At 41.7% G+C, this 27,043-nt stretch overlaps 1 protein-coding gene across 4 annotated transcripts; it reads right to left on the bottom strand.

The window, feature by feature from the left end:
* Window positions 1-336: 336 nt before the first annotated feature.
* On the bottom strand, window positions 337-26,546 carry cep350 (centrosomal protein 350). Of its 4 annotated transcripts, XM_029149197.3 has the most exons (39): window positions 26,193-26,546; window positions 24,097-24,179; window positions 23,942-23,985; window positions 23,692-23,800; window positions 23,420-23,585; window positions 22,130-22,767; window positions 21,904-22,017; window positions 21,504-21,632; window positions 20,537-20,656; window positions 18,480-19,186; window positions 18,282-18,397; window positions 16,697-17,724; window positions 16,443-16,596; window positions 16,175-16,233; window positions 16,064-16,108; window positions 15,768-15,954; window positions 14,358-14,536; window positions 14,085-14,248; window positions 13,772-13,882; window positions 13,499-13,639; window positions 13,189-13,304; window positions 12,968-13,066; window positions 12,649-12,866; window positions 12,281-12,492; window positions 11,815-12,087; window positions 11,569-11,718; window positions 11,260-11,417; window positions 10,083-10,205; window positions 8,406-8,659; window positions 8,109-8,308; window positions 7,819-7,963; window positions 7,151-7,311; window positions 6,928-7,058; window positions 6,792-6,847; window positions 4,906-6,695; window positions 3,999-4,532; window positions 3,639-3,785; window positions 3,368-3,490; window positions 337-3,167 (listed from the first exon to the last, which is right to left on the bottom strand). In XM_029149197.3, the coding sequence occupies exons 2-39, from the start codon at window positions 24,164-24,166 to the stop codon at window positions 3,000-3,002; spliced, it is 9,339 nt and encodes a 3,112-aa protein (XP_029005030.1). In that variant the 5' UTR covers window positions 24,167-24,179; window positions 26,193-26,546; the 3' UTR covers window positions 337-2,999. The 4 variants fall into 4 exon arrangements, with proteins under 4 accessions (XP_029005030.1, XP_029005028.1, XP_029005029.1 ...); XM_029149195.3 differs by having other exon boundaries at window positions 16,064-16,233; XM_029149196.3 differs by lacking the exon at window positions 26,193-26,546 and adding an exon at window positions 25,200-25,941 and having other exon boundaries at window positions 16,064-16,233.
* Between the last annotated feature and the right edge of the window lie 497 nt (window positions 26,547-27,043).

The raw sequence follows: 27,043 nt of genomic DNA, 5'->3' as shown, positions 1-27,043 counted from the left end.
GCGAAATAAACATTTTTAATATAAAAAACCCTTCACATTATTCAGAAAACATCAACAACAACATCAAACATGATTTCTGATGAACACCGTCCAAGTAACTGGTCACATTTTAAGGAGTTCATAGAAAAAACTCACCTTGACAAAACGTGACTTTTTAAAATGTATTTGACATTCACTTCGGCTGCTGGTACAATGTGTAATTTGCTGAGGAGGTGGAAGACGCGGGTTCTGAACGTATGGGAACATCTGAACACAACCCTACGTCCTCCTGCACGAACAGATGAGCTGACGGGTGCTGTGTGAATCTAAACCAGAAGGCATCACAGCACAGTCCTCTTAGAAACAACAAAAGCTTTATTTACAAAGTTCATCGTGTTAACAAATATATACTATGTACATATTTGCAAAGTAAACCGTGTTTATTTTACAACAATCAGCCCAGGTTACAGTAACAGTGGGTCAGACGTGATGGACAGTATATTTACACCCATTAAGGAATTGTACAAGTCCTCAAGTGCACTTAACGCACACTTACAGCACAACACAACACATTAATATAAATATTCATAAACATCTCAAAACATGACGAGGGGACTCTAGTCTGACTGGGTTAAGGTAATTCAATCTTTTCTTGCTACATTTCAATTCAATTATTAGGATCAAACTTACTTTATTATAAAGTTTCTCTGTGTGAAGATAAACACCTTCATCCTCCAACAAACAGCTTCCAACTTATTATTTAATCTACGTCATTACAACCGAAGCCGTTTGGCCTGCACATATAAAACACGTACTGCATAGTTACAGAGGGGGACGCAACTTCCTCCTACATACAATCAGCTCAAATAGACAATCAAAGCATTTCAGCAGTTCTAACCAGTCCACTGTTACATATACCTACATCCAGTCATACAGCATGGAGATTGGTATCAAATGTTGTTCTACATTACACAATTTACAATTTAACATACATCTTAGCAACAGGTACAACATTGGTGGTAGAAAAGCATTAAGTACTCAGTTTAAGGTCACTTTAGCTCCAAACAGTCTGTGAGGATTAACACATGCCAGAATGATTTTGTACAGTTTGTTGGACCAAAGCGAAGCCGACAGCGAGGACCCAAACGAGCCCTTGGGTACAGTCCTACGTGTCTGTCCTCATCAGCTCAGTGACTCACTCTGCACAGCCTGCGAGCTGGAGTGTCAACAAACTAGCTCCCGATACAGTTTATCAATAAAGACACACACACACACACACACACACACACACACACACACACACACACACACACACACACACACACACACACACACACACACACACACACACACACACACACACACACACACACACACACACACACACACACACACACACACACACACACACACACAATGACGTGGACAAGAAGCAGGCAACGCTTAGAGTGAGTCAGCAGTTCCATTAGCATTACAAACATTACCTCAGGCAAAAAAGGAGAAGATGGGAGGAAAAAATAACAACTCCACCCAGCTAACGACTGATAAGGCATAAATGATAAGTGGTACAAGGAAATGGTACAATATAGAACAGACACTCGGAGAAAAGCTCTAAAGGATGTCGAGACATCAACTAACTCAAAGAGGCACTTAAACGGAACGGTTCGGAGAGCTGCCTCTGCTGTCAGGCTACATTCTGGTGGCTGCTTTGAAGCAGAGTGTGCTGTAAAGGCTGATGTTTTACAGCCGCGATGCTACACTAGATCTAGAACCTTTAACAGGAGAGCTGATAACTGACAAGGAGGAGGAAGAGACAAACTCAAGTGTTTTCTTATTGTAAGGCTCAAATCCAGCATTTCAGTACAAATGTGATTGTAAAATATGAGGGTTGTGTGTATTGAGCAGTAGTGTGGGTCGCACTAAGGAACGTTATCACGCCACGCTAAACTCGCTTGTCCTCTAGAGGTGATGCTGATGAATGTGTCCCACACTGCAGCCGTATTTTAACTCTGTAGGTCAGTGGAGGTTTCAAACGTGACCTCCAGTGCAGAACAGGGACGCGGCGATGGTGTCGCCAAATGGACATTTGCAGCCACCATGAAGTCAGGAAACACTACAACTTTTACATATTAAAACATTTCTGCAGGTTTGTTTTCAACAGAATTTTTCTATATTCACATTTTGTGTTGTGCTTTTACAATTTCATGAGAATTTCATTACAGAAGTTAAAACCTTTGTGTTAACAAGATATTTTACAATCCTTAATGCTCATCTCTCTTCTAATTTAACACTTTCACACAATAAATAATATAGTTAAGCAGGCATCTGATATCTGTGCAGTAGGGTCTCAGAGCAATTTAGCTAGTGACAAATGTTCATTGTTTTAGAAAGTTGTTTAAAAAATAGATGAGAGTGAACAATGAACATGAAGTGAAGGTGCTGACCATTAGTTGCAACTTCACACCAACACTTTCAATTAGTGCTCTACAAATAAGCAATCACTGTCAAATTACTCTAAGACCATTCTGCATATTCTTTCCAGCCTTTCTATTATATATAATATTTCCTTTAAGATTAAGTACAACATCTAACAACCTGTTTTTGCTCCAGGTGTTTTATAGTTCAGTCCCGCAAGGAACAATCAAATTAGCAGCATTGATGTACTTTTAGTTCCAAATGATGGCACAGTTCATCCAATCAAAACATCAAGTCATTCTCCGTCTGGGAAGGACCCACCCATGAGCAGAGATCTGAGACTACATGGTGTTAGGGTTGAGGAAGGCTGGATTGCTCTAGAGATGTGAAACAAATCAGTAACCGCTACAAGAAGCTCAAGTAGACTCAGTAAATTAACAATGTAGAAGTAGGTAGGAGTTGTTTAGCTCAGAGCTAATGCTAAATCTGAAGGCATCTGATTGCTGCTGTACGCACATCAGGTGGTGATAGCGAATGCAGCGGTACAGTAGGTAGGTTCACTGCTGTGAGGAAAGACCACGACAGAGCTACAGACAGTTTTGGTGTCAGGAGAGGCCGTCTCTTTGAGCCCTCTTGTCGTAGATGAACGTTAGCATGTTGGCAGTGTCCTTAAGCAGCGCATCAAAGATGCTATCTGCCAGCTGCATCTTGACAAACAGCTCATCCTCGTCATAGTTTACCCACTGGGCCTCCTCTTCGTGGAGTTCCTGAACCTGAGACAAACAGGGTTCACTTTTATATCACAGACACTAACATTATCTTATCCTTCTCTTGTGAAACAAGCAACTAAGGACAAAATGTATCAATCTTTAGGTTTGTGTACAAGTATGAGACGAGTCTTCCCAGTATTTATATGAACCAATGAGCATGATTGATTGTGGTGTTAAATCATGTCTATACAACCCAAACATACCAGTATGTGATCCACTCTGTCCCGCTTCTTTCTGCCAAATTTGAGCATCTTCTGCCAGTCCGTCTGATGGTTTTGATCTTTTGCCAGACCATACAGTTTTAGTACTTCTCCCGCAATGAATTCCTGTTCACCAATAAATAGAAACATTTATCAAGTCATGACGTTAGGTCACTGTATTTAATAAGTGTGTAGCTGTGTTTATGCATTAAACACAAATACAGTATATTCAAAGGTCTTGCTGTTTTTTGGTTATAATCCTGTAGTACTGTACCTGGGTCTTTGTGAGATCCGCTGGTGTTTTTACTCTGTGAATGAAAGATGACTTGACTCTCTGTGGTTTGACCCACTGAGGCTGATCAGTGTTGGGGTCTTCTGCAAAAATCTCCTGAAGCATCTCCCACGTCAGGTCATACACAGCCTGGTAACGATAGATAGTACCATTCATACCACAAACTGTAACATCTGATAATTAGCAGAACTAAGATTATGGTTAATAGAACTAAGATTATGATTTGAGATAAATCTGCTCAATAATGGAAAGGGAAGAGTCTTTATTTCAAACTGGGATGTCTTTACAGTTGTGATGCAGTGATTATTTTTATGTCTGACATGCGCTTTATTATTGTTTTACCTTTCTATAGCTGCGGATTGAGAGGGCCTCCTGGTCCTGGTCGCTGGCCTCTTTACCAAGATAGTCCACTGAAGGTTCGGGGTTTGGCAGTTGTCCAAGGGACAGGTCTCTCTCCGTCCCCAGGCCATAGTTCTCCCAGATCTCCTGAGTGGCAGCATGAACCATCTTCTCCACCTCTGAGGCTGAGTGAGGCACCACCATGGCAGGCTGCTCAGGCAGCTTCGGGGGCAGGGAGAGGGGTAGCTCAGGCCTAGGTGGAGTCTTGGCCTGATGTTCTCCACCTGCTGCCGAGGTCAGGCCCCCCATAGGTGCTACTGCCGACGTGCCTGACCTCCCCAGGCCTGCTCCTCCAAGCCTTGCCTCTTCCTCCCTCTGCTTCAGCCTCTGCTGTTCCCTGCGGGAGCTCAGGCCAAAGTCCTCATCAAACCAGTCTTGATCATCACCCAGGTTGTCCAGTAGTTCTCGGTTCAGTTCCAGCTCCGCTAGCCGTTTGGCAAGCTCCTCTTGGCCACTGGCACCCAACACTGGACTCTCCTGCAATACAGGAATGTTAATATCATGCTAGGCCTTCTACAAATACATATCCTCCTGTACTGTGGCAGTACCCGTCTCATTTAAAGAGAGGTTTTGCATACTTTTTTTTCTCCAATGTTTCAGAGCCAAAGATTTTCAGTGAAGAACACAAAAATCAATAAAGGCTGTCAACATAAATTTGGACTTTGGCTGAACATATCCCAAAAACAAAAGGTTCTCCAGGTCAAATCAACAAGAGCGGCTTGTCAGTTTATCAGTGCATTTCCACACAACAAAAAATACAGTTACACAGTTCAGTCTCAATAAATGTTTTGATTTACATCAAAAAACCATTAATTACCACATTGTTGAAATATGTGAAAATTACACTCACCGGTTGATTACACAGCTCAGGAGAAGACAGTTCTTCTTTTTCTGGTAGAAAGAAGGGAAGACCATCTTTTTGATCCACTGATGAGACCCACTCATCTTCATTGACATTTTCACAAAACGTGTCTTTATTCATGTGATTGGCAGTTTCTATCCTTTGCTCTTTGGCCTTTTTAAGTTCAGCAAATTGCTTTACGGTGTCTTTTACAAAGTTGTTGAAGAGGGTGTCTGTAAATGTGGTCAATAAATCTGCGTCCTTCCCTTCTTCTATATCATCACTGATGACGGTGGTAAGATGAGCAGTAAACTTGTCTTGCGAATCTTCTCTTTCAGGTTCAATGATCTCCTGGCTTTGCTTTTCCAGGCCACTCTTGTCCATCTCAGAGATGATGAGAGTTGGTGCATCTTCAATTATCAGTATTATGTCTCTGCTGTTGCCATTAGATATTGAACGCTTAGATTCTTCGTGGTGTTGCGAATTCAAGTGAGATTCACCTTTCAGCATGGTCTGGCTCTTGGGAGCGGAATCATTGGCCAACTTTTTATTTTTTAAATCCTCATGAGATGATTGTTCCTTCTCACTCCTCGGACTTCCTTGTTGTTGAGATTCGTAGTCACCCATTTTTGACTGATCCCTGTCTTTACCTGAAAAGTCATCAAAGAAAGAGTCCTCATCCTCCGTGGTGTCTGTGTAGTTTTCAAACTTATCTGGCAGGTGTGTGATCTTGTCTGGAGGAGCAAAAATGCCATGAGACTCGACACACTCAAAATACACAACGCCGTCATAGGTGCCGTTGTTGCTTCCTTCTGACTTGTCTAACTCCACACCGGCCCAGAAGCCGTTAGCAAAGCTGGTTGGACCCTTGAATTTCAGTGTGCCGGGCTGAACACCCCCAACAAGAACCCGATCACCAATGGTAAAACTTGGCATCTCATCTACAGCAGGAGAGAGAAGTGTCTGGGCGGAGATTGGCGGTGAGTGGCTGGAATTAATCCTCTTATTGTTATGTTTGATGTCTTCTGTCTGCTTATCAAGAGATAGCAATCGTCCAGACCCGTGCCTAGACTGACTTGAGCTAGAATGCTGACTCAGCTCCTCAGCTATCTCCTCTTCTATCTCCTCATCCTGGCTGTCATATGTTGTGGTCCTGGGAGGGAAGTCCTTTCTTGAACCCTTGATTTCATTTGTGGAGTCTAAGATCTTAGAACTGTGATGTTCCTCCCTTGGTGTTAAATCAACTGAAGACTCAAAGTCATCATGATAACCATCTATTAAGGTAGAAGAGGATTCAGTTCCCTTTATTGATACCTCTTTCTTCAAAGGGAAGGCTTCAGGACCAGGCGAGAAGGAGGGACCACCAAATTCAGAGCCTTCACGTACATGTGATGCGTTTCTATTGTCCATTGCAGATGAAGCTGACTCACTTGTAGGTTTTACTTTCAAAGCTTCTGTTACTTGCCCTTCACTCACAGAAGAGGAAACTTGTTTAGATGTAGACAGATTTTGTTGAGAATTCAATCTGTCTTCTAGATTGAGAAGATGTTCAGAGTGTTGATCTTCCAACCTGGGACTTAACTCCACCTCTAGACCTTCCTGAATATCAGATTGTTGATCAGATACAATGTCCTCATCCCCAGGCCTAACTGGAGCCTTGGTGTCATCGCAGGTAGGTCCTAAAAGAGCCTCTGAGTTTGGACACGCTGGGCTGGCACGTGGAGTTACTGTTCGAACTTCTTCAGACATTTCTTCAGGCACCAGGGTGGATACACTATGGTTTTGTTGAGGTGAAGTATCTAAAATAAAAGGAGAATGTCACATTATTATTTAAAGATCTCTGGCAAGACAGGTTTTATATTCAACACTTAACATAATACTGTAAAATTACTCACTGAGATCTATTGAAGCACCGGAGTAAGTTCTTTCGTAGATATTGCTGCGATTAGACCTGTGAAGAATGAATGAATGATGTGAGTCGAAAACCAAGCCTTTAACTTATTTTACATCTGCAGTGTGTGTTTGTGGTACCTGTGAGCAGGTGGTTTAATACTAGACTGCTCTGCAGCTGAGGTAGGATCTTCAGTCTGAGATGTATACGGTGTTGTGACAGGCTCCTTGTTCAGTTCAGCCTTCGTTTTCTCAATTATGTTATCATAGGTCTAAAATTAAACAGAGGACATCGGACGCTATTTGGTAGATCTACACACACATACTCCAAAAAACTTAGAAACTCCCTTACAGACACACTTACCTCCAGCTGTTTTAGCAAGTTTGCCTCCTGTGCTTTAAGACGCTCTTTGTGCCTCTTTTTCTGTTCTTTCTTCAGCTGATAGGCCATAAACTTTCGTTTCCTGAGTTCCTCCTTTAGAGCTTTGATACGACTCTCTATGTCGCTCTGGTCCGAAATGGGTTCTGAACGCAAATTTAGATGATAAATCACAGTTAGAATGTGGAGCCAGTGCCAGGCCCCAGATTAGCAAAGGGTAATCCAACTTCACCTCATGCCTAGTTCCTTGGGGATTATTTTACATTTTCTTTAACAGGAATGTGTGAAGTTCAGTTTGTGCATGTTGCACTGGCTCATGCACAATGAACAAACAGATTAAAGGTTTAAACGGTCGCCTGCAAGGCATAAAACACTTCCAGCTACAATACCAAGGTAGCAAATCTGTTTGCTTATGAAAGTGCAATAGAGTTCTCTTCTACAAACACACACCAAGCAGGTTGTGTATCAGAGAAGTGCTTAAATAATGTATTCCTGGCAGCATAATGTTATGCCCTGCTCCACAGCGCCAGCAGTATATCTGCATTACATTCTCTCTCTGCTTTTTCCTCCTCTGTGAACCACTAGGAACTATTACATGTACATATCACAAAAATATTGTATTTTAGTGTTTGTTGAGTCATTGGGTAACTCACCAGTCTGGGTGGCCATTGGGGAGTCAGTAGCCTGACTGCGGGGCTGGTTGCTGGTCCGGGTGGAGGAGCGGATCGGCACCTTTGTTTTGCTGCTGCTTTCTGAAGGCGAGGCAGCAGGACTGTGGCTGCTTTTGAATACAGGAGACTGGAAAGTCCAAAGAGGAGGAGGGGAAGAGAAAGCAATAAGACTTACTATCAATACCATCAAACAGACTGATGGCGACAACCACAGTCTTATATTTTACACATACGCTAAAGGTCAATATTAAAACAGGGAGACCAATCCTTACCTTTTTTTGAGGCGACTGAGAAGTTGAAGAGAAATCCTGAGTATAATTCACTGAGCTACTCTGGGCAGAGGCCAAAGGTGTGTCAGGGAGAGACACAGGCAGTACTGAGGGTGGGCTTTCTGGTTGCTGAGATTCCAGTGCCTCTGTGTGTATAGTGGACTCTGGTGTCAGTGAAGAACAGTCATCATCACTGACATGGCCTGAAAACAAATCATATTTTTAGTCAGGTCATTTTGACTGTATCCAAAAACAATTCAGTCCTGCCACACTTCCTAAATGTGAGTAACTGCAGGTTACCTTTCTCACAGTCTGTTTTGGGCTCTGTGCTCAGATGATGAAGGCTGCTGCTAATGTCAGAGCTCTCCTTTTTCTGAGTCTCTGGAACATCATGACCTTTATCTTGAGACGTTCGCCTGTCCCATACAGCGAGGGCTTCTTTCTCCATCCTACTGACCACTGCCTCCTCCTGGTCCAGACGCTGCTTCCACATCAGCAGCTCTTCAGCATGGCGACGTCTCTGCACTAGCTGCTGCTCTCGCTTGGTCAGAAACCTTAAGGAGATGGAAGGTAAGATAAAGTGGGAGGAGAAGAGATGAGAAAAGAATAGCAGAAAATATTGCAGATGGTCAGAAGTAAATACAGGTGTATGAAAATACCAAAGGAGGAACCAAAAAAGACAAAGAAATGAGGAAGTAAAAACAAAGAAAGTAAAGCATTTAGCATTAAGGACTGCTAAACAGAACTTGCTGAAGCACACAAATCCAAGTCACCTGGACATCTTTTATCACTGCAAACTCACCTCAAACATCTGCTCAACATTCAAAAGCACAAACCATCCAAATATGAAAGTATAGAAGCACCAATCAGATAGTAATAGACAAATGGCATATTACTTGGGAGGAAAAAAAGAGGAGCAGGAAAGTTGCAGTAAGGATGTCAGATTCATGCACAGGATCATAACCCGTTGTTTGGTCTCATACACACAAATATTACTTTACTGTACTTTCACATAAGATGCCTACAGAACCAAAGTGCAGGTATGGCTTTTGTGTAATGTTGTCTCTCACAGCTATGGGTGCCATTATAGTGCAGTATTATTTATCTTTGATCCAATTTAGTGGCCTTTCACTTGGCCTAATGCATACTGATGACAGGCCAGATACTGAAGAACCAAATGGGGAGGGGTTCTTTTAGTGCCTTCCCATACCCTATTATTGCCAATGGCTATCTGTACTTATTATCCTATTCTATGTAACAGTTACCTAATAAAGAGAGGGCTAGTTAAGATATACTGGGCTCATTAAAGAGATAGGCCAATCCATTTCTGATCTGTTCTCTGCACAAGTCCTCCACTGCCATGTCACAGTGTGGTTTACTCTAACAGTTTCATATCCATACAGTAACTGGTTTAGGTTGAATATGAAGTACACGGAGGGGACATGCACTGCAACCCCTTCAGCATTCATTGCAAGAAGCAGTCAATAAAGAAGGGAAAGTTGCAACTTATACAGCATGAAGATGGTGAAATCCCAGTTTGGAATCAGAGATTCCCTTTCAACAAGAAAGGCTGCTGTAGCATAAACCTAACCATTGATCTTCACAAATTTACTAACCTTTGTCAGTTTTTTTATTTAGGCTCAACAATAATTCAACAGGAGCAACATTGTTAATTTGTATCAACAGCTGTAAAAAAAATGTGAAGTCAAAAGGTAAGTAGAGTACAGCAGCTTTTCATAAGTATTTATCAAGCTTCAAATTCTTTCCTCCCCAAGTTCAGTCATGAACGTTATAAACTTCATAAAACCTCAAACAAACCCCAAACAAGCCAGCAGATTCAATCACACGTCAATAACCACTACACACCCTCAACATCCCAGTGGGTGAACACAAGCATGTTCCATGGGGTGGGAAGTGAGGCAGGGCAGAGCTAGGTGGAGGTGCTGGGGAAGAGGTAAAGATCAATCTGTACAGTACCTGACCAACTGGTTGTAGATAAAGAGCTGGAATTTAGGGTGGAGGTTGGGAAGACAGACACTGAGGGAGGCCCAGTGGTGAGCCGTGAACATAGAGAGGAAGTAGTGGACAGGGGAACAGTGTCTACAACACACAAGCACGCAACAGACGTCAAGCGAGACACACAAACATGGGTATGGACACATACAATATGCACACACAAAATGGTAAGAGAGGAAAAAACAACAACAAAGTTACAAAAACATAAGATGCAAAGGATGAGAGACACATACAGAGAAGGGGAGAGAGAAGACCGATATGAGCAAATGTGGCTTAACTGCACCCAAAGTGCCAATCTGTGAAGTTTCTGTCTGTTTTAATTTGAAACAGCTGATGTTTTGGGGAACCATGAACATTTAAAGTACTCTGTAGGCAAACAGGGGTTTGGGGAGTAACATCACTACTTAGGATTGTTACAATCCTGGTTAAATGATTCACCAGTTACTTTGACACTTCACGTCAGTGATTACAACTCTATTAGCATATAAAACTAAACAAAAGAGCATACAACCTTTTACTGTGTGATTCAACATGTGAAAGATCGTCTTCCTTTTTGTAGTTAAATTATAAACCCTAAAATCCAGAACATTAACCTCACTTAATAGTGCTACCCGGTCATGAGGGGCTCTAACAATCACCTGACCAACGCTCTAAAATCTCAAAGCACCTACAGCAATTCAAAGCATGTGTATTAAGTGGTAAGCATATGGGAAAATGAGGCGCATAACATATGCTCGTTCTGTCAGGAAAACAAGTTTCTGCAATCTAAATGTTCAGTTTTAGGATTCAGGGACAGGTAACTACCGATGTGAAGTCAAAGAAGTGTATTAGAGCGAAACAGTAGCAGTCTGGAACATGCTTCCATTCACATCCACACCACCTGTACTGATACTGATAGTTTTAATTAGATTAACTGCATAATATATGCAACATAACATTGTATAAAATGTCATTTTAAACAAATTAATTTTAAGTATTAATTTTGATTTGGCAAAATGTATACTAAAACTATAGACTAAATGTGCACTGCAAAGAACAGGCTAAATATAACACTACATCGATATTGTGACTTGTGATATTTTGCTGGGAAAAGCAAATTAAAGTAGGTTTTATGATGGTTTAAAATTCGGATCTTTACTTTTCATCCATGTGGGAGTGCATCTTCTTGAGCTTCTGCAGGATGCTGCTAGTCTCACTTCCAGAAACAGAGAGTGAAGGAGAGGGGCTGCGATTTTCATCAGCATGCATCATGTTAGTGGAGGCCGGTTCTGACACCACTGTGTCTGGTACGCGAGTCTGGAGAGAATTCAATATAGGAATTAATAAAGCCAGTAACATTTATTTTACAAGTTAAGAGTTACGTACTTTAAGTCTTTATAAAACAATACCACTTTTCAAAAGAACTTTCTGTATAGGCTGAGAAGGTCATACTTAGAGCACTACTTACTGCTGGTGTGTCACCCTCAGCACTCTTGAGACGCTCCTTCAGTCGAAGTGTCGAGTTTCTCATCCGCTCAATGTCCTCCTGCTGCTTGAGTAACAGCTGCCTTTCCTTCATTGCTGCTTTGTTAGCCTCTTGAAGTCGCTTGATCTCAGCCTGCAAAAATTATTGATTATATTGTGATATTAACGTTTGGTTGTTTTCCTTCTACAAAGATTAACTGAGACTTGTTTCCACTGCCATATACTGTACCTGCTCTTGTTGTAGCTTCATGAGTAGGCCCCTCTGCTTCTTCCTGATTGGTGGCATTTTATCATCCTCTCCCTTGTCCCTAAGCCTCTTTTTCTGGTGCTCTAGCCAGGCCAGCTCAGTTCTAGTCTTCTCTTTTAGAGCTTTTTGGCGAAGACGCAACAGGGAGCTCTGGTGCTGCAACCTTACTTCTTCATCCTTCATATATTGACGCACCATGTCCATAGTGAACTGGGAAAAGCTGTCCTGTCCACCAGAAAAAGCAACGTTTGCATCCTGAGACAAGAAGGAACAAAGGTGAAGATGTTAGGCTGCTCTGCAAGAGGTATTCAAAAGATAAGAGACTAAAAGAGGGGTCAAATAAATCAGGACAAGCAATGGATGTTAAATAAAGGAACATTTAGCTATGAAAAAGTATTAATAAATCTGAGTTTAAATCTGAGAATAATTCATATCGTAAGTAATTAACCTTCATAATACTATGTGCTCCTGGAACCAGTGATGTGTTGTGAGTGACGTCATCCTCTGACTCTTCATGGTTGCGGTTCTTTTTATCCATAGTTCCACGGCGATGCGCCTCAGACGGCAGTAAAGAGCGAAAGGATCTCTCTTCAATTTCATCCTCTGTCATGGATTCATCAAACTTGAGAGAGTACTCTGTTGCTATTGATGTACTGAATCCTAGACGGCAGAAACACGTAAGCGCAGTACATTTTAGCACATACATCTGTTCGAGAATGGTTACAAGTGAACACTGTGTAATACAGCAGTGTTTAGTCTAGATTAAGCTAATAAGTGTTTGATGAATTTAAAAGGAAATATTAAGCCATTGTGTACCCTTCTCGTCTACTACAGAGGGAATGCTGTCACTGCAGAGGGAGTCGTTTCTTGCTCTAGGAATTTCCTCATCTATGGAGCTGCTGCCTGGCGGCTTCTCTGGGCTCGTGTCAGCTCCCCCGTTCCTCCATTTTCCCACTTCTGGATCTTTTTTCATACACTCTCTGTTTTCTGAGGAGACATGCGATGGGCTTTGATGGCTGCTAGAGTCCGTTCCACTGAAAAGAGGAGAAAAAGACTTGTGCTTAACTAATTTTTTTTGTGCTCCAACCCAATACAAAACAGTGAAGCATATGTTACAGTAGAGTGCTCACTGTACCTAAGGTTGGGTGTTCTGCAGGACAGAGAGTCAGACTGAGTGAAGCTGTTCAGAGATGACAGGCGTTCCCCTTGTCTGGTCCTTCTTTTTGACATCTCACTGTGGAAGTTTTAAAAGTGCACTCACATTAAGAACAGATGCTAATTGATCACATAATGCTTAGGTCAACAGTAATGCATCAGATCCATTACCAACTAAAGAGTACCACTTGTCTTATATACCTGTCAGATTCAGCTTCACTCTGCTGTTCTTTCCTGTTGTCCTGCATAGTGGAACTGGTTAAAACAGGGCGGCCCACCAAAGTTCCTGCTATTTGTGATCTTGCCAATTCTGTCATCTGAGAGACAGGAAAATATTTATCATTATATTATTGATCACCATTTCATGTGGTGAGTCTTACACTGGATATTATGCTTTCCTCCTTTGCATTATTGTTATTTCTTTACTGTAACTCAACAATCAATCAGCTTTTGTTATGAAATGAAGACACAATCTGTTTTCCAAGCAGAGTAGAAGGCGGTGATTACTAACCTCCTTGATGTGCCGGGCAGCATCAACTGTGTACTGTGCTGCCTCAGCCTGTTGACTCATCATCTTAGTAGTTGCCTCCTGGAGGCCTTCCAAGGTTTCTTTGTGATTTGCTGCCAAGTTTTCCTGCAATTCTATATGAGCCTGGACAGAATTACACACACAGAAAGATAAGAAATTCAGCAAGAGTTCAGCATTGTGTGGCTCATTTACAAACACAAATATAATGTTAATGAAAGTAAACCAACTAATTGCATGTTTGTGTGCGGGCTATACCCTGGCTACTCTCTGACGGTTTTCCTCCAGCTGGAGTTGTTTTTCCAAGGCTTCTCTCTCAGCCTTGATCTTCAGCTCATTGAGGTCATGTTCATGTTGCTGCTGCTTCACCTGTAGTGTCAAGTTTTATTAAGCATCTTAATAAGTTCATTCAATTATTAATTGAAAATTAATATTGGGTGATTCTGTAAACTGCTAGTGCTATAATATGATTTATTTTTGGACTTCTAGTAAGCACACAACTTACAATGTATGTACAGCCATACAAAACCAAATATCTCATATTACTATCTCAAACAAAATTGTCACATACCTTAAGCATTTGGGCCAATGACATGTTTTCCTGCTGAGCCATGGAAACACCAATCAGTTTCTCCATGTTGTCAAGCTGTCTGACTGACTCCTCAATGGATTCCAGGTACTGGAGCTCTGCTACCATACGATGGTGAAGAACTGCAGGTGAATACTGGAGTTCACCTGGGAGAAAGATATGGGCGAACAGGGTGAAAGTGGTGAAGTGTAGCACTTTAACTTTTACCCTAATTCTCAAACAAGAATAAGGATGTTTTTGTAGTGATAGACTAACCTGTGGTTCTGCTCTCTCCTCTGCCATAACGATCTGCAGTGCCTGTATTCATGTTATTTGCCTCCAACAGGCCACTTCTTACAGGCTCTCTGGGGGAGTCTGCTTGTGGAGGAGAACCAGGGTCCGGAGGAGCCTGTTTGGGCCTGGCCCCTCTAAACATCTTAGCATCCAGCCCCAAACTAGAAATGAAAAGCAAAGAAACAAAATGATCTGTTGGTTCCCAATTTTGAAACTAAAGGAGCTACGAGGGAATTCTAGAATTTTTTGACAAGATTATTAACCATAACGCACACCGACTTAAAAAATGAAAACCTGACATAATAAAACAAACCTTTAGCATTTTAACAATGTCTCAGTGGCTTATTGCAGCCCTTCTAACTGGTTGACCAGGCTGATCACATGATAAAGTCTGAGGCAGCAGAATTGCAGTGGGAGGCCCTAAAAAATGAATGGCTACATTGTGCTGCTCAGAGATGATTGGAGGCAAAAAGTATGTCTCAGAATTTAGTCTACTTCCCAATAAATACAGCAAACTGTGACACCTCCTCAATCAATTGACATACAGTACAATAAAGCCACGTAGCAGTGATCTCTTTCTCACCAATATTGAAACAGCAGACACATACTGTAAGGATTAAAGTTAAGCAAGCACAACATTGCAAAGAGCACCAACAAAACCACAACACACTGGCACCACACAAGGGCAGGATTATAGTACTTGGGTTTCAGAGTACCAAAGAAGATTGAAACACACCACTGAGTGATAAGATTAAAATGTTCCTTTTCTTTAACAAAAAGCCACAGCTGTGGTGAAGCTGGCTCACCCGCTAGCCTACAGGACCTCAACACAAACAAACAAAAATCCCCTGCTAACTGTCAAACTGCAGCCTCCTGTGGTTCGGCACCAAGGATCTGGTTAAAGTCTTGGGTCCCTTACAGAAAAGCAAGTCAAAAGACTGTTTGTTCTGGCAGCCTCGACTTGGGCTCTCAGAGGGGGTTTTAATTTGTCATGATGAGATAAATTTGCCATTGGATATTTACTGTATACACACCAAACGGAGGTTTTTGAGAGGCTGGAACAACTTGCGAGAGCTGGTAAAGAAAAGACCCCATTCATGTCTGAGTGCATGTTTTTTCCCCTTCAGTTTTACTTTAAGCTGGAAAAACTTGAGAAAAGAAATAAGGAAATAAATGCTATGACCCTAGACGAAACAACTATACCTCCCACATCCAGGTAAGACCATTTTCTACTATTATTAATCATTTATGTAAAATAGAAAAAAAATACAAGTGGTCGTTTGCATATCGATTTAGACGGTGTGCCTAGATTTTTGTGCAGGAGTATCAGCACCACTAGTTGAATCAATTAGTGTGACATCTCGTCTTAACGTACTCTGCAAAAGATCTTACCTTTGGTGAGAATGCCCTGAGGATTCCCCTAAGGTTTCATTGGAGTTAACATTCTTGGCTTGGCTGTGGACAGAGCTTTTATCTGAGCCTCTCTTCTTGGAGTCAGAAGACAGTACCTCTGAAGGAGGTGAGCAGGAACCTCTCTGTTCTTCTACTAAAGTAGCATCACTCTGGTCTGATGCTGTGCCTGCAGAGGGATCACATTATACAGTATAGTGCATTAGAGCATTTTGTAACTAATATGTGCCATTAGAAAATGTATTTTGCGGTTCAATTTTCAGAAATAAAATGATCACCTTGTTTTCTTGAAGAGTGTTTGGAGAGAGGGGATGAACCAGACACTGAACCAGAAGAAAGATGTGGTGAATAAACAGGTGAGCGAAAGGTTGAATGCTGGGAACTGGTACCTTCTGTACTCCTCTCATAAGGAGACCTCCTCAACAGCTCCTCAAAATGACTGTTCATACTGGTGGAGAGCAAAAAACATTATCAAACAAAAAATAACCAGCAAACAAGCAAAAATTGTGTCTAATGATTGTACTGTGTTCTTATTATTATAAAGCATCTGCAGGAACTAAAGTCACTGAACTAAAGAAAAACACAAGCATGCCATCTGTGTGACATCAATGCCACCCAGTGGTAAAGTGGAAAAAAAACACACTTCGTCCCCTTTACCTGGGTGAATTGGAGGCTCTTTTCAATTGACCACTAGATGTGCTGCTATGTAGTGAAACAAAGTCATCTTCATACACTGCTGCATCCCCCGAGACATTTCCAGAGTGCAAATAATGAGCAGATGGAGAGTTCCTGTCTGAGTTTGTTTCAATCACTGTAAGACAAGATGGAGAAAAAAGGAAAAACAATATTTACATCCTGTATAGCTCTTACGTGTTTTCCTACAGGAAGCCTGACTGACACATATTACTAACCTTTAATGGGGCCATGAAGGCTCTTAGTGAAAATGTTGATTACACTTAGAGGGCTTCCTTTGTTTAGCTCTTCCCAAGCTGCTTTACTCTTGTCCTGTTGAGCAAAGTGGGGGCTGAGGGCGGAGCACCTTGCTGCCTCCTCTTGAAACTCAGAAAGACGCTGGAAATCTGTTCGCTGACCACTGCAGGAGTCCAGGGCCTCCACGCAACCTGATGCTCTGGTTATACGATTGCTCAAGAGGTGAACAGGGCTCGGGTCATCTTCAGAAAAACTGCCTTCACTCAGAATGGGACCTTCACTGATCGAACCCGCACTTGAGTCATGATTATCAATTACATTTTCACCCTTTTCATAGTCTTTTCTTGGTGCCATTTTATTCACGCTCTCAACCTTTTCCAATCCGTTTACAAGCTTTCTTCCTTCTTGTAGGTAGCTGTTGTGAATGGGTCCTGCGCCATCAGATGTGTGTGGATTAGTCAAATTAGTACGTGCGCCCTTCATTTCGTCCTGTTCCCTGGGGGCATACAAATTGCCTGCTCCCGGGAGAACGGAGTCATTGTACGAAGTATAACCCGTGCTAGTCAAAATCCTGCGGATCTTAAATGCCACATCGTTATTTTCCATTGCAGCCATTTCAGTCCAGCAAGGATCTTCAGGTTTAGAATGAGATGGTCCAGGTGCCAAAATAGTATCAACGTCCATTGAAGTTGCTGTACCATAGTTGATACCATCTCCAACCAGCTTCCGTGCCTCGCTCTCAATACGGTTAGAGAGGGAAGCGGCTGTGGCCTTCAGGGCCTCAATGCGCGACATCTTAGGTTGTGAACGGTTTAAAGGCGCTGTTGTTGACCTCTGGCTTTGCCTGATGTTATTGGCGGCGACTGCTGTCTCCAGTCTTAGAAGCTGAGACAAGAGATGGTCATTAGAAGGGACTGGCACACTGAAGCTAGGTCCAGCTGTGGTTGGAACAGCTGGACTCACATGGGCAGGATGAAGCCAAGGGGAACCTCTTCCATCCAAATCAATCCTATAAAAGGAAGACAGAAAAAGTAACATTGATTGTATTAAAATAAATAATTCAATCTAAAGATTTCTAAGTCTGTTAAGATACAACATGGTAAACTTTTTTAATACCCTGGTTTTTACAGCTAGTCTGCAATACAAAACAACCTCGTGCAATACCCCGTGACACTCTAGTTTTGGCAAACATGTTTTCACTTGCCTTAAAAACACAAAATATTATGATCCATTTACAATTTCAAGACCTTGAGCATTATACAACCTCATCTTTATCGCCAAATAATTATCTAACACGTCTTTTCATGCATTTTAAATAAAACCAGGATTTTTTTTTAACTTGTATAAAAGAAAACTGCAGAAATAAAGGCTTGAAGGGTACATCTAAAAAAAAAAAGAGCATGTGAGAACAAACAGTAACTGTTTGGTGCAGTCATATGATCCCCCGTTTTGTCTTTCACTAATTCTCGGGGATATAAACATGTGCATACTCGCAGAAGGTTACAGCTGGGAAACCTGGGTTTAGGGATCATTAATGATAAAGGCAGTTTATGCGTAAGTGTGTACCTGGATAATGGAGGAGGCAGATCATTCAAGGATCTATCACTGCTCGAAGGACTCTGTGGCACTTCTAGACTTTTATTTTCCTTGTCTGATTCTCCTGAGGGCTGATAAATTGGTCTCTGTGACATAACACATCAAGACACATTAATACATAATAATGCACTTATTGGTTAATTAATTTACTCATACTTTATACAGTACCATTTGACCATTAGGAGCTTGTGGTTGTGTCTGTATGGCAGGATCATCAAGCTGGGTCTCCTCCAAGAGCAGTTTGTTATAGGTCTCCTGTAGTCTCTTTTGTACAGGGGCAACAGAGGCCTCACAGGGAAGAGTCACTGCTTTAGCGACTTCTCTTTGCTTCCTGTAGAGCTCCTCCAATCTCTGATGTCTCCTCTCTGCCTCCTCCCTCAGTGCCCTCTTCTCTTCTGCCTGATGCCTCTTTCTCTCCTCTTGTTGCCGGGCAATGTACTCACGGACGGTATCCGCATCATAGTGTCGCTTTTTGTGTCCTGTTTCAGCCACGGTGCCCGGTTCTAGTCGATGCTTAGTGGGGCTGGCGCTGCGGCAGCCTCTCGAAGAGCCCCCTGCTGTTCCAGGAGTTCTCCAAGAGGAAACCGAAGTCCTTGTTCTTGACCCAGATCCACCTCTTCCTCTTCTACCACTGCTTCCACTCCGGCATCTTTGTCGAGCCCTTTCCTCATTCTCGGCTGCTTTACATTCCAGCTGCAGGTCATCGAGTATACCCTGAATATCTGACGATAACAGATTTGTGCTTATACCCACAGCTTTGCTTGTGGAGTGGTGTTTGTTTTTTTCCTTAGATGCACTGGAAGGCTTTTCTGTACTGTAGTGGGATTGTCGGTTTGATTCTGAACGTGGGTCTGAACTGGAACGATGATGGAAAACTAGTGGACAAAGGAAACCAACTTGATTATTGACACATACATACAGTCAACTTGTTTCCTCTAAAATGTAATGCTTAACAAATTAAAACATCTGCAGAATACTACTTGTACAAATGTATGAACATTCTTTGCACTTTAAATATAAATACTATAAACTGATTTACTGCTAGCATGCAAAACAAGATGCCCTAACAAGCGACGGCAGGAGGTTTACTAAAGTCCAAAGCTACACCCAGACAGAATACACACACTAAATGAGGATGGTGGGGAGTGGGGGTTGGGTCTAGCCCTGGCAACACTAATCTGGGCCAAACTGAAAATTCCCAACTAGATTTTATACTGTCTAATCCAGACAGTGTTTTTTTCAGACCATGGCTGCAGTGAGCCTCATTGAGGCTTGGCTGAGTGTGGTCGGGAAATGCAAAGTACATGCTGCCTGAACTGGGGGCAACCTCTTAAAAAAAAAAAAAAAAAAAAATCAGGTCACAACTAAATGTGCATCCAACCAGAACAGCCAGTCAGACTCTATTTCTTACGGTCAGTGGTACCCAAGCAAAGCTAGCAAAGGCTGAGAAAGATGATGATGATAATGATGGTGATGTGTGTGTGTGTGTGTGTGTGTGTGTGTGTGTGTGTGTGTGTGTGTGTGTGTGTGTGTGTGACAAGGGTTTGTCAGCACAGCAGCAGCCATAAAGTCTTTATTTATTGATAATCCTTTGGCTGACTTTGTCAGTCTTACTGTCACACTGTGGATCCCAGACACGCAAACCAAAGGCTGTACCAGAGGGGTGTAGGAAAATATTGATACAATAATGTAAAAATTGCAATATTGACTTGTGTGTTATAGTCTCGGTTATCAAAGCCACCTCTACTTTTGTACTTTTGTTTATAACTGATATTATGCATATGCTGCTGTATTTCTAAAACCATGGTGTCTTTCCTTAAATGAAAGAAATCTGTATTTTTGTATGTATTCTGTGTGGACTAATGAATAGAAAATGCTGTATCACATGCTGTATCACATCATATGATAAAGCCAGACACTTACACAGTTACTAACTACTAATAAATGAGATAATTCAAGTTATTACTTCTCACAAATATATATATATTATCCATTTCCAAAAAAGAACCCAAGCTGCATTTGATAAGTCAAGTTTCTATCAATAAGAGAAAACATATTTACGTTGTGAAGAAGAGGTCACCTTCCAACTAGCTTGTCAAACGGATAGTAAAGCTACACAGTGCATCTATTTTCTACCTCCTGACACAAGGTAAGACAGCACTAAATTACATTGTTGGTCAATACGCCATCATCAAAGTTTAGGAAAATCAATCTTCAGGGCCCACCTGTACCACTCAGTAAGTCAGCTGGGCGATGTCTGTCTCCCTCACTGTGCTGCTTTGGAACTGGGCCCAGGACCATCTTTACCAATTTCTGGCCATCACGCCATGACGCAGGACTAATCACTACACAAAACAAAGGAGAAAATACATTAGATGATGCAATTAAATACGGTTTACATTGACTTGATGGAATAAGATCTCTGCTGTAGAGTTGTCTGCCATTGTCACCGCATAATGCAAGAACAATTGCATTTGTTGTTCTAAAAGCATTGGAAAAAAAGTGGTGTCTCTTTACAAGGAAATATGAACTATGCATGGTGACAATATTTCGCCACAGAGCAGTTCCTGTTAATGAAGCTGTACAACCACTAACCAAGCAGCTGTTTCCACTGGGTAGATGAGCCAACTGAACCTGGCCACAGATTTCAGATGGATATTTATAGTACAAGGGCAGCGTGGAAAAGAGACCAGCCAAACATGAAAGGCAACATAAGCTGAAAGACACCAGCCACAGAGAAAATGATAGCCAGGAGGGAAGTGCCTCTATTCGTGTGAATATTCAGGCGGAACATACAACATTACTCTGTCTAAAAGTGCTAAAAAGCACCTAGTAAACAATATTTCAGCTCTGTCTTTGAAATAATCATTGTAATGGGGAACAAAAGCATTTCTGCAGCTGTTAAAGGTCTGCCATAATCAGATTATCACAGTATGTAGCTATCGTTCTGTGTATTGTTTCTGACCTATACTTGCAGGTCACAAAGCTACATGTCATGCATACAAGACATAGCTTCAGGGATCAACACTTACACAGTGCTAGGTCAATTAAAAGGAACTTAACTACAAAGAACATTTGAGTTTCTATGGAGTGTATGCACTGACCCATAACAAAATTACTTTGTTACAATCATTAATTAAAAATAGATCGGAGAGTGGGTTGTCTCACACACATTAAAGCGGGTTAGTTTACCTGGTTTCGCATTTAGCTCAGAGGTAGGAGCAGCTCGGTGGACCTTTCTGACTGGCTTAGGAGGTCTCCTCTCTTTGGATTTGTCTGCGCTCTGTTCTCTGTGTTGCTGGTTCCTGGATCTCGTGCTCGCTGAAAACACAAGAAAAAAATAAAACACAAAAAGACCACATCATCAAGCATCTGTCTGTCTATTGATAGAATATGTCAGAAATCTTTTATTAAAACAACAATGCATTGTTTATCCCCCCAATTTCCACGATAAATGCATTTTATTTAAGCAACTCATGCAAACACCTATAACACAGAATAAAAAACGCCTGCAACAACATGACATTTTACCCATTTCAGAACACATAATAAATGACGTAAAAGTAAAACAAAGTCTTTATAACGCCCTTACCTGAAAACTGTTGAGACAAGTCTTTGTATATATCTCTACTGAGGTTATGAAAGTCCTCCTCCTTCCATATTTTCCCATCAGGCGTCTGGATCTTTGTCTCAGTACTATTGAAGCCTATGAGTTAAGAATTGGACATATAAGCTCCAAAACATTTTTCATCATTAAATAGCTCAGAATTACACACTAGATTATAACTTCAAATATAACTCTTTATGTAAACAAATACCTTTGTATATAGGTGCAGGAGGTGCAGCTGCTACTTTCCGTATTTTGGCAACAGGCATTTTACTTGAGCCAGCAGTGTTACTCTCAGCACCTGCTGGTAGAGGATGTTCCAGACAACCCAGCAGCTTTTCCTTCTCTGCAGCCTCTTCCAGATGTTGCCTCTGTCTGCGAATACGCTCTTTGAGCTTCTCCAGTTTATCATCTGGCTGATGGCGTCTTAGGTTCTCCAACCGCTGAGAAGCTGAGCCAGGGCTTGTGGAAGGCGTACTCTCACCTCTGCGCAGGCAGCCTGGGGCTACACTGGGGCTTGATTCTTGGTTGTTCATGCCAAGTTGTGCTTCTTTGTTTTCCAACTCCCCTTCCACTGCAGGGCCTCTTAAACCTGTGACATGTGACTGGCTTCCAAAAGTTCTCAGGGAATCCAGGGCTTGCCGATCATTGAGGTAGTGGACCTCGGTGCTTTCCACAGCCGAGGAGCGTGTGCTATCCTGGTCTCTATCTGTCTGTTTGTCTCTGGTGTCCCTCTGGTAGACCAACTGGCTAAGCATAGGATCTAAAGGTGGCGATGAGAGGTCCAAGGGCACTGGCACTGACTGCGCACTGTAGGGTTCCAGCTGAGAGGATGGAGGGGTGGCCTCTCTGGACACAAACCAGATTACATTGGATCAGGAAGAGGATCAAGATTTACTTCTAATTTAGTGACTGTGCAGAACCTCACATTTATGGTCTAATGACGCTGGTATGGCCATAGAGAATATTTTGTCAACTGAAATGCTTAATGAAATTATTCAGTGAATATACGGGCAAGAATATGCTTATATGAAAGAAACAGCACAGTTTTACCATGTCAAAGTGGCAACAGGTTGTGCAAAGATCATAAGCTGTTTACATGGTTATCTTTGTGGCACTTTGCATTAGATATACGACTGAAGTTGACTACATGACTGTTTTGCACATTTGACTGCGAGAGTATCATCAGACATGTAATTCTCCAAGTACTACTTTAAGCATAAACAGTCTACATCCTGCATGAGGGAGTGATGATACTGAACATTGGCACTTGGCCGTGTGGACAGATGATTAATGCAAAACTGGTTTTGTCTATGACACACTGAGTTACACAAATACCTGGAGCTGAGTGAGTGTGCATCTAAATGAAACAGTAACATTGTCCTCAAACAGTTCATTCAGACACTGCTTATACAAATAGCCTACAGCCTGAATACATTTCAGCTAAACTTCATATACAAATATAGTAATGAACATCAAGGTAGGTAGGGAATTATTGTACCTGTATGAGACCAGTGGTTCCCTAAACTCCACGCTGTTATTCCTGCGGACATTGTTGTCCAGTGTGGAGTTTCTTAGTGGGCTGCGTAAGCTGTTCTTTTCGTGGCTCTGATGACTATGGCCCCTGAGCTTTGAAGATCCCCCATTATCATCAGCTTGTTGACCATCTGGTGACACAGAGAGCAATATTAAGATGATTGTAGGAACTACAAGGAATTTTACCCATCATGGCACCAAAAGGTAGATTTACTCAAATGAAAAAAAACAAATCACCTCTGCTTGGGACTATCCTGGAAGATTTTTTCTTGGGCGGATCCATAACAGAATCTAGGAGAACCCCTGTCCCTGGAGTCGCCTCTAGACGGTTTTCTATATGTCGTAGCTACACAAATAAAATATACTACTTGGACTGCATGAACATGAATCCCACCCACCAAAAATATTATCATAAATATAAATTATATACCATAGAAACAGCATCTGAGCACTTTTATCTTTACACTTCACTACACAGTGTACTTACCGCAGCCTTGGACTGACTCAAGCCTTTCCATGCTGCTGTAAGGTCTAACGCAAAGGAAGAGGACAACCTCATTAGAACAAGTTGAACACAAGTTTCTACATGAACAACTCATTGAACACATTTAAATTGTGAATTTCAGATTTACTGTTACACACCAATATTGTGATTAGAAACCTGCTGGGCAGAGCTTTTAAGTGACACCTCAGTCCTCCTAGTGCTTCTCATGTCTCTCCTTCACCTGCAGTCAAAAACAAACCCAGACACATAATAAAAACTAATACTGAGTTAGTATAAACTCTTCTAATCGGCTATATGCAATCAGGACTCAAAATGCAGGGGAATTCCAGGGCAAGGATGTGAACTGAAACAAATTGAAGGAATCACAAACAGAAAATGAACGTATCATATATATAGCCTATAATAGATGTCCATCATAAAAACACATGATACACTGTGCAGGATGAGCAACGAATTCCTTCTAACATGGTCAACTGTAATGACAGCTGGTTGACAGCAGATTCATTCCACTGTGGCATTTAAAACGGGTTCTACAGCAGCACATTCCTTGTGACTTCAATGAGGAAGAGAAAATGCCTCTAGGCTCGTCACACTTCAGTCATGTAATGTTTATGATGACAGAATACTGTCTCAGTTCCTACCTAGCAATTACTGTCAAATTTCTTAAAGTTCAAAATTATATGTTCAAAATAATGTATAAACTACTCATGCATTAGATTGAATTTTAAAAATAAAAACTATGATGAAGCACAAAAAAACTCCAAAAAGTAATGAACAAATTTGCCTCTGTAATATTCTCTCCCTTCATTCGCTTTAATAAGCCACTAATACGTAAGAAGTATAGCCCAAACTATTAACTGGATGTTTTGCACAAACATCTGATAGGAGAGCGCACAAACCGATTTAACTATACAGCATAAAACAATGGAAAACGGTAACTAACAAACTCTAGGGAGGAACTAGGATTTCAGAACTAAAACTTGCACACGGCAGCATTACATGATCCTGTGACACGACTCGTCTCTGGAACAAATCCAGTGTTAGTAACTTAACACTGTAAGACAACTAGCCGATAACGCCAGCTGATTCTTTGAAGTGAATCAAACCAAGACACTTTTCCAACGGTCCTGTGTCGCTGTACAGTAGGAACGAACGAAGACGTTTCAACATCAGTTTTCATAAAGTTCTTTAACGAAATTACATAAAACCTCCAACTCGCCGGAGGAAGAAAGAAACCTACCAGGTTTCTATCCGGGGAAGAGCCGCTGATCTCGTGCCATCGTTAAATAAGTTTTCCTCTGAAGAACGAATACAATGTATTGACGCAAATGAACGCCGTGAAAAAAAAAATCAAAGATGGCGCAATTGAGCCGGGCCCTGCTGACTACAGCGCTGCCAGCAGCAGGGGCTCTGTAGTGCCACTTACTGGGGTCACTTTTTACAAAAACACGCGAGGAGAAGCCCGTTACGCTGCATTTTAGCTGCTGACCACTTGTGTCTCCACTGCGCAAAAAGCAGCCACATCGCACCACAGACCACCGCGGAAAGAAGAAATAACGTGCCATGTTTAACTTTACATGGGTTCCGTTGACTGTAACTTCAGAACCACACACGGATTCAGCACAATCAGTCCTGCCTTTATGACCTTTCATCAATTTGGGGTCAGTTTACTCACCCGGATAAGACACTGAGAGGTTTAACTTAGACTCAGTGGTTTTAAATTTTTACCATTACTTTATAAAACGTGGTCTGCGTAAAATAAATAGATTTGGCGTTACACGAAAATGCATCCTATACCAAGACAATGTCTATTTAACCGCTAGTTATTATAAGACTAATAAAATAGTAGGTGATGCCATTTTATATATACACATATCAAATCAGACCCAAAACCTGGTCGAATCTACGACATAAATATCGTCGTTATGACCGAACAGCACAACCCTTGCTTAATCTGACACTTTCGGTGTAAACTAGAAACCACATGACCATTTTTAACATGTATTACTTAAACCCTCGCCTCTCTTCAACGACCGTATTCATGACGGTCTGACTCTGGTCAGTTGTTTTACGTCCGAAGTGTCTGCAAGTCTTTCTAGCGAATGATTACAGAATGTCTTTAGTCCAGGGAATAGCCGGAGCCGCCAACTCGAGATAGTTAATGGTAACGCTACCTGACAGCAAAATCCTGAATTAACTTAGCTAAACACCTATTAGTCTAAACAACACATACCTTTAGGGGAACGATCCGGGGTGTCTAGATGTCCACATTGATGCGGACGTCCTCGCGATATAAAAATTCCAACTTCTTCGAAGTTCTCGCCTAGTTTCGTTCAGCTGTCTGTTTGCTAACGTTAGCGTTAGCCAGCTAACGTTAGCAAACCGATGTTAGAAAGCACTTGTGCCAACTGGGCTGGTAACTTTTTCTACGAGCATGGGCCCATTGATATTGTGTCGGCGATGGTCCAAACAAACAAATATCCAGGTCAGCGAGAGATTCGTAGGAAGAAATGTCACTGCCCGCCTCCGGCGTTCTCTTTCCCGGGTCAATGTTGATGTTTCCTAACAGCGAAGCTGAACGTAACCAAGAGGAATAGGTAGCTGAGATCCAAATATCGCGAGAACTGACCACGTCAAACGTTGGGAAAGTCCCACCCATTTTCTTGCGCGTACACGCTGATAAAGTGGTAATAATGCAAGTTTGCGTTTAATTTAATTGATACAGGTTTGTTATCTAAAAAACATACGATAAATGTTTAATGTACTACATGCTTTTGCAATATTAAGTGCATCGTTTTTAATTAAAATATTTCCAATATAGATGTTATTTTTTTATGATTACAGTCCAAGACCTGAAAAAATGTCCGGCAATTACAAGGAAACACTGACCGCAAATGTAACGTACATCCTGTGTTTTGGCTTATATATTTGGTTGCTGTGCTTATTTAATATACGCGTCTTTACTGCCATCCAGCGTCGAGAATATGCAGCAGAGCTGTTCTGCAAATCGCCCGATTAAACACGCCACCTATAGCAGTTAATGAGCCTGCATCCAGTCAGCCAATTAAAGGTATTAATCATCGC

Source organism: Betta splendens, chromosome 4, assembly GCF_900634795.4.
Source record: "Betta splendens chromosome 4, fBetSpl5.4, whole genome shotgun sequence".
NCBI lineage: Eukaryota > Metazoa > Chordata > Actinopteri > Anabantiformes > Osphronemidae > Betta > Betta splendens.
This window is presented reverse-complemented; position numbering and strand designations above follow the sequence as displayed.

Bases quoted from the DNA above. Each gene is read 5' to 3' on its own strand.
- cep350 (XM_029149195.3), bottom strand. From the start codon at position 24,166: ATGAGAAGCACTAGGAGGACTGAGGTGTCACTTAAAAGCTCTGCCCAG. The intron at 20,657-21,503 runs GTAAACTAACCC...TGTTTTGTGTAG, and splicing joins TGAGCTAAATGCGAAACCAG to TGATTAGTCCTGCGTCATGG. The intron at 3,786-3,998 runs GTAAAACAATAA...TATCGTTACCAG, and splicing joins CAATCCGCAGCTATAGAAAG to GCTGTGTATGACCTGACGTG.